Source organism: Ornithorhynchus anatinus, chromosome X1 (genome assembly GCF_004115215.2).
Source record: "Ornithorhynchus anatinus isolate Pmale09 chromosome X1, mOrnAna1.pri.v4, whole genome shotgun sequence".
Lineage (NCBI taxonomy): Eukaryota > Metazoa > Chordata > Mammalia > Monotremata > Ornithorhynchidae > Ornithorhynchus > Ornithorhynchus anatinus.
Window position 1 is genome coordinate 81,394,710 of NC_041749.1, and position 16,255 is coordinate 81,410,964.

The 16,255-nt window shown below is 44.4% G+C and overlaps 1 protein-coding gene across 5 annotated transcripts in view; it reads right to left on the minus strand.

The window, feature by feature from the left end:
* The window catches only part of SLC12A4 (solute carrier family 12 member 4), a 68,450-nt gene that overhangs the window by 22,073 nt on the left and 30,122 nt on the right, over positions 1 to 16,255 (minus strand). For all 5 annotated transcript variants that reach the window (XM_001505187.4, XM_029050231.2, XM_029050233.2 and 2 more), the window contains exons 4-11: positions 11,656 to 11,802; positions 11,008 to 11,062; positions 8,475 to 8,605; positions 7,411 to 7,652; positions 4,299 to 4,513; positions 2,606 to 2,770; positions 2,430 to 2,528; positions 325 to 382 (exon numbers count right to left, since the gene is read on the minus strand). In XM_001505187.4, the coding sequence (XP_001505237.1) occupies positions 325 to 382; positions 2,430 to 2,528; positions 2,606 to 2,770; positions 4,299 to 4,513; positions 7,411 to 7,652; positions 8,475 to 8,605; positions 11,008 to 11,062; positions 11,656 to 11,802 (1,112 nt within the window). The remainder of the gene's footprint in view (positions 1 to 324; positions 383 to 2,429; positions 2,529 to 2,605; positions 2,771 to 4,298; positions 4,514 to 7,410; positions 7,653 to 8,474; positions 8,606 to 11,007; positions 11,063 to 11,655; positions 11,803 to 16,255) is intronic.

Genomic DNA, 16,255 nt, shown 5'->3' on the forward strand with positions numbered 1-16,255 from the left:
GGCCATATCCATAAATGGGACTCAATCCATCAACTAGCCCAATGATAAAAACCCTAATTGGCCTAGGACTAGGGCATGGATTAGGTGTGGGTGTTGTGAATGATTTATAATTTGATGAACAGCCTGTTAAGGACTCAACATTAGACAATTAATTTGTCAGTGACTGTCCCTTAGGTGTTGGACTTTCACTAATTTTGAATGGCAGTGGTGGTGTTGGCAAAAACGAAAGTAAGTTCCCAGGATGAGAGCAGGTAGCCAAAACACACCGCCACGGAGATGCCCATCCACCCTATAAAAAAGGTGCGACCACGGGAGGTTACTCACTTGTCTCGGAGAACCACGCCCTCAATGCAGGCTCCGAACAACACCACGCTGCTGAAGTCTGAAGGTCTGAGTCAAGGAAACCAGTGTGCTCGCATGGCACGTCCATGCAAGAGCAGTTGGCTAATGAGGGACTAAGCACTGGGAAACACCAGTGCTACATGACAGGAACTAACAAGAAAAACATCATTAGCTTCTGCTCCTTGGCTGCAGCCCTACTCTGAAGACTCATCTTGGGGAGGAAACAAAAATTGTCTCGCTTCAAGGGCTGTAATTAAATACTTCCCCCAAAGCTTTACATTTAAATGAACACTGGAATGGGATTTTCAAAAGAGAGAGGCAGAAGAGAAGAACTAGAAGACTGGGTGGGTCGGGGGGAGAAAGGAAAGGAGGAAAAACTGGGAGCGGGGGAGACGAAGGACCAAGAACTGAGAGAATGTTAGGAGAACTCTGGAGCTAAACCAAGGCACTTGCAAGAGTAAGAAATAGATTAGAGAGAGTTTGTATCACACTAGGAAGCTGTATTTTTCCCTAACTGAAGTTTTCAGGAGAAAGTTCCATGTTAAACATATAATGCTCGATGAGGCAAGTGTCCATGAGACACTTTGGGCTACTTAGAGATAGAAACTGGGTAGAACTGTTGAACATTAATCTGACACTTTCTGCCGCAGTGGATGAGGAAATGGCAGCAGCCTGGGCCCCTGTAACAGCGGACCATCGAGGCCGGTGGCCTGGAAGAGAGTCTGTCCAGCCTTCACACCGACGGGTCTCCCATCAGCTCCATTGCCGGTTGGGCAGGGTGAAAACACAGTGATAGTATGAGCCCTTCTTGACCTTTAGAATGCTGTGAAGATCACGGGCACCACTGTGGATGTGACTGCTGGATCCCGAAACACGAGGAGAAACTTTGCTCCTCTAACCACAGTGCCCTATTGCTTATTGTATTTACAATCGTCCTTGTCCTTTGTGTTGTTTTTGTGTCTTTATTGTTTCTTCTTTCCTGATGTGTCTGTCACCACCTCCATCTCCTTCCCTTATTCTTTGAGGTTAGGAGATCACGTCTAATTATTGTCCGTGTAGTTTTTCCCAGGGTGCTGTACAGTGCTTTGCACACAGTAGGGACTCAGTGTATGTTGACTGAATGAAAACACGTGTCTTCCTTTTTAAGAAGCTTCTGGTGGCATGCCTTTGACGCTTGGATCTAATTTAAACACTTTTCCATGGGCTTCAAAGTCAACCCGATCTTTATAAATTGGTCCGCTACCCCGCTGCACCTTTGTTTATACTCTGCTCCAGCCAACAAACTTGCTTACTGGCCCCTTCACTCGATTTCCCTGCCTCCGTGCCATCGCACAAAACATTTCCTTCCTTTGGTGTGCCCTTTCCCCAGCTCCCTCCTTTCAAAAGTTAATGCAGCCTGCCTCCTCCGTGAAGGCTTCCAAGATTAACCCCACCCCATTTAACTATGCACGTTTTAGGTTTCTGGGTTCTTGTACTTCGCGTTCTCGTGCATCTTTATATATCTGTATGATTCTACCACTCAGGTTTTATGTTTCTTTTTTCGGCTGGCTGGACATTCCTCCCGATTGGGGATTATGCTTTATTCTTCCTTTATAATTCCCCGCAGGGCTTTGCCCAGGGTGGACGCTAATTACCGTTGTCTGACTGGCTGAATCACCTAAATTGAAACAGCAGGTCTTCCTCACGTTGCAGGAACCCAGCACCTCTTTCCCAGAGCCCAAGAAAAAAGGTATTGGAATGGAAAGCCTGTGAGATCCAGCCATTTGATTTGAGTCCTGGCCTTTTAGCGTAATAATTTTCCTTTAGCCCAGGAAACAAGGCACTTAGAGATATTCTTCCATCCACCAGCAGATGGGGTTAAAACCCATTCCTTGCGTTAGGGAAACCTCCAGCCGCTTCCACAAGGCATTTGGCAAGAGAGGACAGGGAAAATTCCTTCTGATCAATCCACCTGGGATGATCTTTCAGACTGGGTCCAAGGTTTCTGCTGGTGCATTCTGAGTCCCCTGACATTCCTGTACTCACAACAAAATTGAGTACCTCGCCAGGTTTCCGGGGGAAACTGTCTGTGGTAGTTTAAAGGATACAGACCAATGAAGTTGTAACAATGGCCAGAATGGTTCCCACTGGGATGGATTTCTGAGCATCCTTGAGATCTCCAGAACGATTTGAACCAGCCATAATGCCTTTAAGCAAAATAAGGGAATTGATTAAGGGAAACAAGCAGGAGGAGGGAGCAAAATTCTCTGCTGGGAATTCTCACCTGTCACAGAGGGGAAAAAGATGCCAACCAGCACAGTAAAGGAAGTGGTAATGTCTGCAAACACATATAAGGGAAGGCTGCTCTTCTGTCCATAGTCATCAACTGAGGGGAGTCCAGGCCTCTCCAGGATCGTTCCTTTCTCAATGTAATTGCTCCACAGGTTATCTTGGGAGAAGCGGGGAGGGAGGGGAAACATCACCATCACAGATATACTCCATAGAAGCCAGAGAACATGTAAATTGCTAGAAGAAAACTTTAGCCCCCTTCAGCAATGACTGTCCATGCACCATGCCTGGAAACACATAGCAGTAATGCTGGCTTTTTGCCCAATAAATCTTGTCCCTACTGTATTTGTATCTGGAGATTCATTGGTCTCGGTTCATTCTGCGTGCCTCAGAACATGAGCTCCCAGAGAGAAAATCAACAGTAGCTAACCATAATGGCAGTGCCCACATAGGAACTTTAGTTCCAGGGCCTCAACTCTGGGTGAATATGATTTTTTAAAAAAAGAAAACCACCACCATAACACCATTTTCCCCTCTTTCTGAAAAAGTGCCCACAGCTCAAATGCTAATTCACTGCATGGGTCCATGGTTCCATCCATAAAGTTGGCAATGGAGTTGCCAATGGGACAAGAAAATGCCTGGGTTTAGTTTGACAGCTTGCAGCTTTTGCCAGCTTTGCAAACAAGAGAGCGATTATGCTATTAGTGGGAACTCCTCATGGCAGCAACAAACCAGTTCATTGCCCTAAAAGGAAAAACAGCAACCAATAACTCCACAGGGGCTCCTTTTCCACTGAAAGGTTGCTAAACAGGGGCCTCATCCTAACATCAGGATTAAAACAAGTTTTTCCTGCTAGAGTAATAAATTCAGGAGGCTTCACACTGCTGTATATGCTGAAAACCAAAGTGGACAATTACTATGGCTCCCCCATCTCCCATCAGAGTTAACAAGGCCCTGATAAACACTAGGAATAAGGTTCCTCTTTGGTAGTGGAACATTTATTACGACGATTGATTGACTAGATTGTATACCTGGCATTAACACCACCTGAAAGCATCCAATCAATCAATCAAGGTATTTATGGAGTGCTTACTGTGTACAGGAGACTGTACTAAGCCCTTGGGAGAGTGCAATACAACAGAGTTGGTAGACACATTCCCTTCCCACAAGGAGCTTACAGACTAGAGGATTAGAGTGCTTTTTGTCCTCCTCCTTTTCTTCTGAGGAAGTGAGACCCTCAAACGCCCCAAACAGTCTGGAACAATAATCCCTATTCTTTCCCAAAGCTATTCCCTCGGCCCAGGTTTTCATATGGACTTTAAGAGCACTGCCATGAGTTTGTCAGAAATGGATGTAATTTCACTCAATCGTATTTACTGAGCGCTCACTATGTGCAGAGCACTGGTACTAAGCGTTTGGGAGAGTACAATACCACAGAATTACCAGACATGTTCCCTGCCCACAACGAGCTCACACTCTAGAGGGAGAGACAAACATTAATACGAATAAGTTATTTATAATATATAATTTAAAGATATGCACATAAGTGCTGTGGGGTTAGGGGTGGGGCAAATATCAAACATCCACAGGTCACAGATACAAGTGCACAGACGATGCAGAAGGGAGAGTGAGCTGAGGAAAAGTGGGTTTAATCAGAGTTCCTACATGCAGCACTCTCCTGATCGTACCTTTTAAAATCCCACTTGCAGCTCCAGGAATTCCTGAAATTTCAGTGATGTTATTGAACAGAAAATACTCATCACAGGTCTCGGTGGTTAGATTTGATGTATGGCAGAAGAGCTTCCAGAGCTTCGTGGCTACAGTTTCATTGTCCACGATGGTGGTTTTGGCACAGATGTCAAATTGGTCTCTTGACAGGGTCCTATTGCCCAGCATGCAAACCCTAAGGCGCAAGGAGGGAGAAATGTCAAAGTTTGCTAAGTAAAGGCTCGTAACCCTGGAGTCATCTTTGACACCAGTCTCCCATTTACCTCCTACATTCATTCTGAGTATTGTAAACTTTTTTGGATTCATGTCTTGCTCTTCACCCTTACAACGACTACCCTGAGTCATCCCTTCTCAGCTGGACTTGTTGCCAAATTGTACATTCCAAGCGCTTAGTACAGTGCTCTGCACTTAGTAAGCGCTCAATAAATTCCATTGAATGAATGAATGACTACCCTAACAGCCTCTTTTCGGGTCTTCCTGAGCCCAGCTTCTCTTCTCTCCAGACATACATACAGCACCACTATAGATTTTTCTAAAACACCAATCAGAGCATATTATTGCCCCGCTCAAATAACCTTAACGGCTCCCCACTGCCTTTCACATAAAACAAAATTCCTTACCCCTAGCTGCAAGGTTCTCCATCAGCTGCCTCCTTCTTATCTATCTGCTCTCTTCTCTCACTACTGTCCAACTTGCACTATTCACTGCTTCCAAGCAAACCTCCTAACTTTACTTGGTTTGTATCACCTCATTCGATAGATTGTTCATGCCTTATCCCCTCCCTGGAATGCCCTCCATCCCTTCCCAGCTTCCCCAACCGCTGCCCCTCCCCTTCTCCAAAGCCTTTCTAAAAAGTCACCTTCTCCAGGAGGCAAGCCATTCAATCTCCCCACCTTCCTGGACATGTCACTCATCAACCACCTCAGCCCTTACAAAATCATCTCTTTTGAGAAGCAGCTTGGCCTACTGGAAAGAGCACAGGGCTCGGTTCTAACCTCAGCTCTGTCACTTGCCTGCTATGTGACCTTGGGCAAGTCACTTAACTTCTCTATGCCTGTTCTCTCTCCCCCTTGGACTGGGTCTGTATCTGATCTGATTATTTTGTATCTACCCCAGTTCTGTATCTACCCCAGGGCGTGATACATAGTAAGAACTTAACGAACACCAGAATTATTATTATTTATTCACTTGTGACACTGTTTACGTCTATGTCTCTCACTCCTCCATTAGACTGTGCTGCAATGTGGGAGAGGTAGAGACCATGGAGAAGGGGGGAGTGATGAGTTTATGAGAACGGCTACGGCAAAACAAGATAAGGCAGCTAGTCTAGGAAGAGAAACTGTGTGGACAGGATTAAGTAGAAACATAGAGCTAGTATGTGAGTACTAGGGGGTAGTTATAAGACCTAGAGCAAACACAGTAGAGAAAAAAGGACAAAGGTCACCCATACCTCCTCCCTCAAGAGGCCACCTCACCTAGACACAGAACTTGGCCCAACTTACAAACCAGAGAAGGGATGGAAGAGGAGGAGCTGGGATGATGTCCAGGAGACATGACGGGGTCAAGATGGGCACATAGGGGCAGGGGGAAGACTCACACTTTCATGCTGCATGCCTCTAACATGTATTCCTCAGAACTGCCTGAGTAATAAGCGTTTGATACCGAATGCTGTGTGCTGAGCCATGGACCGAGAGTGAGATCAGCCAGAGAATAGCTCATTCCACGGATGAATTTCCCGTCTTCATCCTGGGTGCCTCATGGGCAAATGGGTCGTGGAGCGGTTTTTGGGACAAAAGATTGATAGTTCCTCCAGGGCAGGAATAGTGTCTTTTATGTCTTTTGTATGTTTCTCAAATACCTATAGTACAATGCTCTGCACAGAGTAGATGCTTTATAAATGTAGTTGGTACGATATTTGTTTACTGTTCAATTGTAGAATGAGGAATTCAGTGAATACCTGTTCCCCCTCCTATGAAGACTGTGAGCCTCATGTTGGTCAGGGACTGTGTCCAACCTGATTTACCTGTATCTGCCCCAGTGCTTAAAATAGTGCTTGACACACATTAAGCGCTTAACAAATGCCACAATAATAATAATAATGATGATGATGGTGGTATTTGTTAAATGCTTACTATGTGCCAGGCACTGTACTAAGCTCTGGGAAAGATACAAGCAAATTGGGTTGGACACAGTCCCTGTCCCACATAGGGTTCACAGTCTTAATCCCTATTTGACAGATGACATAACTGAGGCACAGAAAAGTGAAGTGACTTGCCCAAGGTCACACAGCAGACAAGTGGTGGAGCCAGGATTAAAACCCAGATCCTTCTGGCTCCCAGTCGCATGCTGAATTCACTAGGCCATGCTGCTTCTCTAATAACAAATAATAATAATAATAGTACCCTTGTTCCCTTAGTGACTCATTCTGAGGTTTCAAATGCAACTCCTCTCTGAAAGTCCAGCACACAGACACTAGGGCAGCAGGGACTCTTCCAGTGAGGGTGCCTCAGAAAAGCAGTGTGGTCTAGTTGAAAGAGCCCGGGCCTAGGACTCAAAGAACTGCGCTTCTAATCCCAGCTACACCACTTGCCTGCTATGTGACCTTGGTCTAGTCCCTCAACTTCTCTGTGCTTTCAGTTTTCTTAACCGTCAACTAGGGGTACAATACCTGTTCTCCCTCCTACTTCAACTATGAGACCCATGTGCGAAAGCGACTGGGTCCAACCTGATACCAATCTTGTATCAACCCCAGCACTTAATACAGTGCTTGCCTCCTAGTAAGTGCTTAACAATAAGATGATCATTATTAATCTGCCTGATCTTCCTCTGTCCCTGATAGTGTTGGACATGCCTCCACCTTGGTTTCTCCCTTTATAACATGAGAATAATCCTCATGCTTCTTCTTTCATTGTTGTATGGAGAGACAAGATTGGAGATGTTCTGAAAAGCATCGTTTGACCCTTAGAAATGAGACACCATTGGGAATGAACAAATGAACCAGAAGGAAACCTCTCGCATTCTAATGTTTCACTTTATCCCAGGGGGTTCTGAATACCATTTCAGGTTACTTACGGGAATATCGGAGGATCAAAAATGGACTTGATACCCCCAGCGTAGATGGACAGGATGGAGATGATCACACAAGCCAAGAAGAGAGAGGCAAATTTGTTCACATATTTGACCCCAACGAAAACCACCAAGGTCATGAAGGTAAGAAAAATGGTCCCATAGACCCTCATGTTGTTCAGGGTCGCGCTGGTTGCGTCATGAACACCTGTTGGGTGAAAAATGGCTGCTGGTGGGACAATGTATGTCTGAAATGATAACAAAATGAAGAGTGAAGGTACAGCATTAATTACTTTGAAACAAAACTTTATTCCAATTTTTCTTGTGTAAAAACAAAGCATCGAGTTGAGGGTTCATCTCATTTTGTTCATAGTTGGTCTTCTACTTGTAGAAGATGTGTCTGGGTCAGAAAACACCTCCTTTTCCTCCTTGGTTACCCAAGCAAGACCCAGTAATTTCTACCTTTCATCAATTTATAAATGAGCACGAAGTCCAGCACCAGCACATGTTTAAATCACTAATCTCCTTCTAGGCAATTAATTTTGAGGAATGGTCCCAAAGTAACAAGGGAAACAATACCATCAGGCAAAACTTCCTACTATAACACCTGTGACTGTGCCTTTGCTTGTGATGGTTAAAGGAAAAATCTCTGCCCAGTATACATTGCATGAGTCTGAGCATTGGTGCCAAGAACCTAAAAAGAATTCTTCTTGACCGCAATAAACTGAAGGAGCCAGAAGTAGTAGGAAAATAGTTTTCCCAGGATTTGCAAAAGAGGCCTCCTAATTTTAGACCGAGCCTGGTCCACATGAACTATCGTGGCCCTAGAAGACAAGCTTCGGCAAGGCCTCAAGAGTAAGTGTTGAACTGGCCTTCGTGCCCATGCACGACAGGAAGGCCCGTGAACTCCATTATCAAGAACACCTCAGTGAAACCTCATGGCATCATGGCTCCAGGTGGAATGAAGTGAACTGCCTAGCTACGGGATTGGACTTTATCTGACGGAAAGCTCTGTCTTTGAAGCTGGCTTCTATGCCCCTGTTGTCACCATAACACATTAACCTACTTACCAGTAAAATCTCAATGGCCCCGAGTATGTACATAGCTGCAGCAAACGTTGTCCCCAAGTAAAAGCACAGGCCTACTGCTCCTCCAAACTCTGGCCCAAGAGACCGGGAAATCATGAAATAGGAGCCCCCGGCTAGAACATGATAGAGAAAACATTCGTTCAAGGCTCAGTATTCTGTATAATAAGCTAGTGTTGCTTCCAAATATCCAGACCACTTCTTGTTATTTACATCAGAAAAAACAAAACTTAATTTTTTCAGGACTTTAGAGAAATGTACATCAGGTGTCTCTTGTTATGAAGGGTCTTTATTGGCAAATGGCTGCATAAGCATATAGGTGAGGGGCCTCTACGTGATCATCAGCATGGCCTAGAGGATAGAGCCGTGGGCCTGGGAGTCAGAGGACCTGGGTTCTAATTCTGCCTTCTCCCTTGCCTGCTCTGTGACCCTGGACAAGTCACTTAACTTCTTGGTGCCTCAGTTTCCGCATCTGCAAAATGGGGTTTCAATACCTGTTCTCCCTCCCCTTTAGACTGTGAGGCCTTGAAGGATGGGACTGTTATAGGCCTGATTATCTTGTATTTGTGATGAGTCCACAACAAGCTGCCTTATTAGTGACTGTTTGTAATCCCATGAACAACAAGAAGGAAGAAACTCGCAAAGGCACTGATGGGCTTTACTTGAGACAGGTGATTGCTGGCCCTTGGTGGGAGCGGAACATGGAGGGAGGCGTGGCCTTCTCTCCCTGCTCTACCCAGTAATGGGCCTGGACCAATCAATGACTGCCATATAGAGCCACAGCTGCGATGCCCAAGGCAGATAAAGGGAGGTTGCTTTGAATGGTGAGGAGGCATGCTGAGGTATGCAAGAAGTAACCTAGAGGCATGAAGAGGAAAGTAGAAGCAGCAGCATCTCGAAGTAGAAAGCAGGAGCATTGGCAGAATGGGCTCCTTTGAGCAGCAGACTGGTATGGGACCCGTGGAGTGAGTGAGAGAGAGTGTGCATGTGCCATTCTCTTGCATGGTGGTAAAACTAAGTAAAAAAAACTTTCCACACTAACCTTGCTGGTCAGAGGCGTGGTCTGATGCTCTACTATGTGTCACTGGGGCTCCCCCTGTCCAGGAAGGTCCTGGTTGGTATGAACAGGGGCACTCACGGCTATATCTACCCCAGGGCTTGGTACAGTGCTTGGCACATAGTAAGCATGTAACAAATGTGGCAACTATCATTATTATTATTGCTGCTGTTGTTATTCATAAAGTTGCTATTCTTTATATGCTGGCACATATCATATTAACACTTTTCAAACAGGATTTCTCCACAAATGGCAAATTTGATTAGTTCATGCATTAGGTTCTGGATGGCTAATAATAATAATATTTAAGCACTTAATAGTGTGTTAAGCACTGTGCTAATTGGATTGGACCCAGTTCATGTCCCATATGGGCTCACAGTCTAAAGGGGAAGAGAACAAGTATTGAATCCCCATTTTAAAATTGAGAAAATGGTAGAGAGAAATTAAGTGGCTTATCTAAGGTCACACAGCTGGCAGGTGGTAGAGCTGGATTAGAACCCAGGTGTCTTGGCTCCTAGTCCTGTGCTCCACTGTTCCTAAGAATGAGATCTTTGCCCCAATCAATCTGAGGTTTTTCCCTAGCATATTTCCTGCCCTAATAAGACATCTCCAGGAGATCCTCATGATAAAAACACTCCAGGAACTAATTATTGAAAAACATTGCTCTCATTCAAGAGTTCTTCATTGTTCTGTTTATCCTAATAGGAGCCCCATGTTTTGATGTAATCATTTTATTGTTTTATTCTAATTTTATTCCATTTTGCCAAGGCTAATTTACCTCTTCAGAAACTCACTTGACATTTGTCTACGTCTATCAGCACGATAACCAACATGCTAAAGCAGTTGTTTATTAGAAAAGACAACCAGAAAAGAGGGAGTAGCCTCTTTGTGGAAGAGCAACTGTTCATTTTCCCCTATGCATGATAAGAAAAATGGTCACTGGGAACCCAAATCAAGGGCTACAAGCATTGCAAACAAATGGACTAAATCATATTGCATTTGATTTCACTACTCCCAACAAAAAAATGAAATGTCCATCTCTTGGAGAGTGAATTTCTTTTTGTGAATTAGTTCCCAGCATACCAGTTTACACACAGCTATCACGCTTCGTTGTTCAAGCAAAGCCTCTTCCTCAAGGCTGCTGCATATCAGACCCAGAACTAATGGCGTCTGAAGCTTTGAAACACAGTGACATGGACCGTGTGTGGTTGTTAAAAGAACTCAGCAGTCTAGCTGCTTAGTAGGGTCTTCTGAAGAACTGTCTTATTCCTCATGAGGTTAGATTGTATTCTCAAAATTTCCCAAAATCAGATGACTGCACTCAGAACCTGAGACTGCCTAACATTATATCATACCGGTTGCTGACTGTTCTTTAGTTAAATTTTTAGCCCCGAACCTAAGAGCAAAAGATCAGACAAAGTAAAGATGGATGGACAGACATTCAGAGTGACAGGCAAATACCTGGGACAACACCATTTGTTGCGATGGCACTCATGGAAATGGTGGTCAACAGGGTCTGCAGGGAAAAAGACACAGCATTGGGGCATAAATACCCATCAAAAGGGCTTCTACTGTTAGGGGGCCCACCAGCATACAGGGCCAGTTGCAGAGAGAGAAGAGAGGAATTTTTAGGCAGTAAAGTTTGCCTTGTGAATTTAACGTTTTATTCATTCAGTCGTATTTATTGAGCACTTACTGGGTGCAGAGCACTGTAAGCGCTTGGAAAATACAATTGAGCAATAGAGACAATCCCTGCCCACACTGGGCTTACAGTCTAGAAGTTTACAGTCTTGAGTTACAGTATCCAAATGACAGCACCTCTGAGCACTGGGTCCATTAGTGACCTGAAAAGAGTGAAAGCATCCAGGTATAGCAGCGCACCTATGATTCCTAACTGCTCAGTAAATACGATTGATTTCCTACTAATGAAAAACGTCAGCCCTTTTGCAGGTGGGGCTTCACCGACGCAGTATGCCCACCACAACCTGGGCTCCACAGTGACTTCAACTCGAAAAGGTCAAAAGTAATCACTGAGGGAGAATTTCACTTTCATTCACTTAATCATATTTATGGAGAGTTTACTGTATTCATTTATAATAGCTTACTTACGCAGCAGCAGCAGATTAAGACAATCAGGAAGGACTGTAGGACCCCAGCCGTTCCCACTATCCAGGTCAAGCGAAGGAAAAGGATAACTCCAAAGATGTTCTGCATGCAGGGCAGGTACACACCCATCAAGGTGCCCATGCTGGGTGACTGAAAAATAAAATTATGTTTTGTCCAGACTCAAAGCCTGAAGGAATCCAAGCCAAACTACGGAACATCCAGATTGCCCACTGTAGGAAACAGCTTGGGTCAAGACAAAAGCAGGGAAACCCCAGGGACTGGCTCATTTCCCTGCTTCATCCCATGCCCACACTCCAGGAACAAGAATGCGAGAGTAATATGAATATTAGTAAATGAGCCTACCAGAAAAGAAAACCACTTTCTTCTCTGTAGCTGACCTAACCTACTAGTCTTCCTCTTCCATAGAACAGAATCAGAGGTTGAGCCCCTGAGTGATTTTTGAAGTCCCAGGTAAATGGAGTCAGAACAAGGCACAAAAATGCCACTAGGCCCATGCTGAACGAAATGACACCAGTCACCCAGCTTGCTGGAAAAGCTGATGCAGAGCAGATGTCACTAGCAAAGCCCATTCCCTGTTGCCCAAGCCAGGGAATGGAAGTCGGGAAATTTGGACCCCCCTTGTGAAGTAAATGAGGGGACTAAATTATGGTCCTTGCAAGTGAGTAAAGGATTTGTTTTATTGAGGGAATGAGGGAAATAACCAATTCCTGAACCATTCACTTCCTTCTTAGAAGGAAACTGCCTTTTGGAAGAAAAGAACCCTTAAAGATTGGCTGGAGGAGACCACTTATCTCAAACAGGTAATTACTAGCCTTCTAAAAGTGGTGAATTTTACTAACTTAGTCCTGGGGTGATAGGTTGTAGATGTGTAAACTCTACTAACAGATGCATATCATATAAAAAAAATCAACTAATTCACACACTGTTCCTGGGGCTATCTCACCTATAGGCAGTAAAATGAACAAAATCCCATTCTCTTCTATTAATGCTGGGTTAGGAGGAAGGAAGTTATTTCCTGAGTTGACTGAGCACCACTTTAAACAATCTACTCCCTTTAAGAGTCCTCTGTGCCAGAACAATGTGTTTCTGGGACCCATAAACTAAGGGGAAGCAGTCAGTGAAACCAGTCTGGATCACTGAAACAAATATAATATTCTTTGTCTGATTCAGGCTGATTGTATAGATTATTCTGAATTCATCAGATAACTGGCAATTAGTATTTCTCTGGCTGGAATGTCCCTACCTAGCTATGTGATGTAGATGGGTCAGCTTTGAAACTTGTCTCCTGTATGAGTCACTCTGGAGAAGGGAGTATGTGGGAAACAGAAATGCAGGAAATGACTTTTGGATACTAAAATAACTTTCCAAAGCACTGTAAGGTCACCAGGTCCTGGCCAGACCTGGTCTCGGATGCTTTTAAATCACATTCTTGGGCTTGTGACACAAAACCTTGGTTCTCAAAAATTTCTCTAAACCAAAACATCTCAATATTATTGGTTTAGCTATCAGGGTTTGTTTTTGGAGTTACTAGAGATTAAGTTGAGCACAGATGTTTGTTTTCATCATACTAAACACTATTCCCAGATTCCAATTTAGTATAATAGTCTTCATGCACTCGCTCAGGCTTTCCCACCTCCTCCAAACAAGCTTTCCCTGATTAATTTCCCAGCACTATATCATGCCTTTCCCCTCCTCAGGGTCATACCTGTAGAGTTTCCAGTATTCTCCCAGTCTCGACTACGGAAGGGAGAATCAAGCAGAGGCATGCCCATTCCATTCCTAGCTTGGGCAGTGACTAGCGAGTGGAAGGCAATCTGCTACAAGTCAAAACTCACCTGTGCTGGGCAGCAGCGGCATGGGAAAGAATCGAGGGCAGAAACTCAAGTTTACTTCACGGAAAGAGGCAATGGTAAACTGCTTCCATATTTTTACCAAGAAAACTCTATGGATACACTACCAGAATGATTGCAGGTGGAGGTGGGGTGTTCTGGAAGAGATATGTCCTTGGAGTCGCTACGGGTCAGAGACGAGTTGACAGCATAAGACAAGACAATATCATCCATTCAGTCATCTCTAGCACTTATGAACCTACTTAAACCTATGAACTTATTTACACCCTTCTAAACACTCAGGTATGTATGAGTGCTCAATTCATTTTATTTTGACCAGTCTAGTTGTAAATATTCTTATGTTTGTCTTCTCCATTTGAGAAGCACGATTCTTGTCAGTAGGGAATGCATCACACTTCATTATTCTGAACTTCCCAAGATCCTAGTACAGTGTACCACACCAAATAGGCACTCAATAAATGCTGCTGCTCTTACTACTCTCGTGGCTCAGTGGAAAGAGCCCGGGCTTGGGAGTCAGAGGTCATGGGTTCTAATCCAAGCTCAGCCGCTTGTCGGCTGTGTGACCTGGGGCAAGTCACTCACTTCTCTGTGCCTCAGTTACCTCATCTGTAAAATGGGGATTATGACTGTGAGCCCCACATGGGACAACCTGATCACCTTGTATTCCCCCTCAGTGCTTAGAACAGTGCTGTGCACATAGTAAGCGCTTAAACCCCAACATTATCATTATTATTGTTATTATTATGAGTCCCCTTAAGGGACAAGGACTGCGTGTAATTCCCAGCTATGTATTCTTTTCCAGCATTTTGTATAAGTGTTCTGTATCAGTAAGTGCTTAATAAATACTACTATTAGTCGATCGTATTTGAGCATTTACTGTGTACAGAGCACTATGCTAAGTGCTTGGGAGAGTAAAATATAACAATGTAACAGACATATTCCCTACCCACGATGAGGTTACAATCTAGACAGGGAGACTGCTACTATTACTGGGGAAAAAACCTGAAATAAAGACATCAGTAGAGATCGTCTTCTGGGACAGGGAGACCTTTTTATAGAGGGAGCGTTGGGTGAAGCATCAGTCAACATGATGAGAGTGCCTTCTGAAGACTGGGATGGCTTTTTCTTTAAGAAAGGAAGGGACTTAATTACCCATCAATGTCATGGAAGAGACAGCCCCTCCCTTCCACTCAGGCTATTTTAGCCAGCTTCCTTTTCCCACTTAAAAGAGCAGTCTTTAAACAAGTTTAGCTTAAAATGAGACCTGCTCAAATTCTATTTAACTAGTTCCACTAGTAGTACATTTAGTCTCATGAATTTAAGTGGCTTAAGGATTTGATAGTTGGGCAGAAATTTTCACATTTTGGGGAGATCAGGGTATTTTGGTCAGTTGGGTTAAAATTGTACAATCCTGGATTGTTACATTTCATTCATCTTAATCCCTCACTGCCTGTTTACATTACTGTACATTGACTCTTTCCTGATAGCTGCATATGGGAACCTGAAACTTCAAGGGGACTGTGATAGCAGACAGAGTTAAAAATAGCCACCCCCCAATTGCCTCTCTGGTGAGCCAGCAATGGTCCTCATGAGGACACACTGTGCAGAACAGAGGCTTCTGTGGTGTCCTGGTCCCCAAGAGCAGGAAATCTGTAAGAGGAAGTGATTTTGAAGACCACCTGTCCCAGCTGGCATCCAAGGCCCAAGTTCCCATTTTCTCCATCCCAGCTTAATTAAAACAAAATCTCTCTTCTGCCCTTGAAATGCACTATACCAGACCAGACTCACATCAGATGCTTGCCCTGCCCTTGGGGCAAGGTTTGAGCTCCATGACAGCAGGGTCTTTATTACTTTCAGTAGTTGGTTATGTAATGCTTGTGTCATTTGTCTTTTCAAACTTTTGTGTTTGATTTCTTTCCCCATTGGATTATAAACTACTTGTGGAAGAGGCTGTGACCCACTTCTTTCTCACAAGGTTGATGATTGTATATAGTCACAACTATACTTGGGTGCTAAATTCATACTGAAAATACCAAGTCCTGCCCCACTCCCAATTCGCTGGGTGTCTGAGGATGGCTCATCACCCTTCTGAACCTTGGCTCCTCCCATCAGGAAAATGGGAACAAGAACAGTACTATCATAAGGGAGCTGTAATGATGGCTGAAACCGGATGGACTTGGGGAGGGTTTTCCGAGGTCTGCCCACTGAGAGGCCTGGAGAAGTAGACACTAAGGCTCTGAGTCCTCCTTTTCTAAACTGGGAGGGAGGAGGGTGTTACTGAAAGCTCCCTTCATAAAGTAGCCAAATTCAAAGGCAGCTGTCTGCAAATTCCTGGCTCATTTACAGAAAGGAGAATAGATTAAAAAACAAACCAGCTTTTGGATTTTCACACTTACACAGCCACCGGACTCCCCCCACTGGATGAGTCAGAGGCCCCAGTGTGCCTAGAATTTAAGCATGATTTACAGATCAAAGGGAAGGGATAATGACATTTTATAGTCTGTCAGAGGTCCTTCGATTCCTTCTGAAACTCTGCTGTGGCCCAACCTCGCAGTTGGGGGGTGATGCCATTCTCTAACCCAACTCTCAAGTTAGGGGAGGCAGCATAGCTTAAGGGGAAGAGCAAAGGCCTGGGAGTCAGAGAACCTGGGTTTTAATCCTGACTTGTGTCTGCTGTGTGACCCTGGGCAAGTCCCTTGACTTCTCTAGGCCTCAGTTCCCTCATCTGCAAA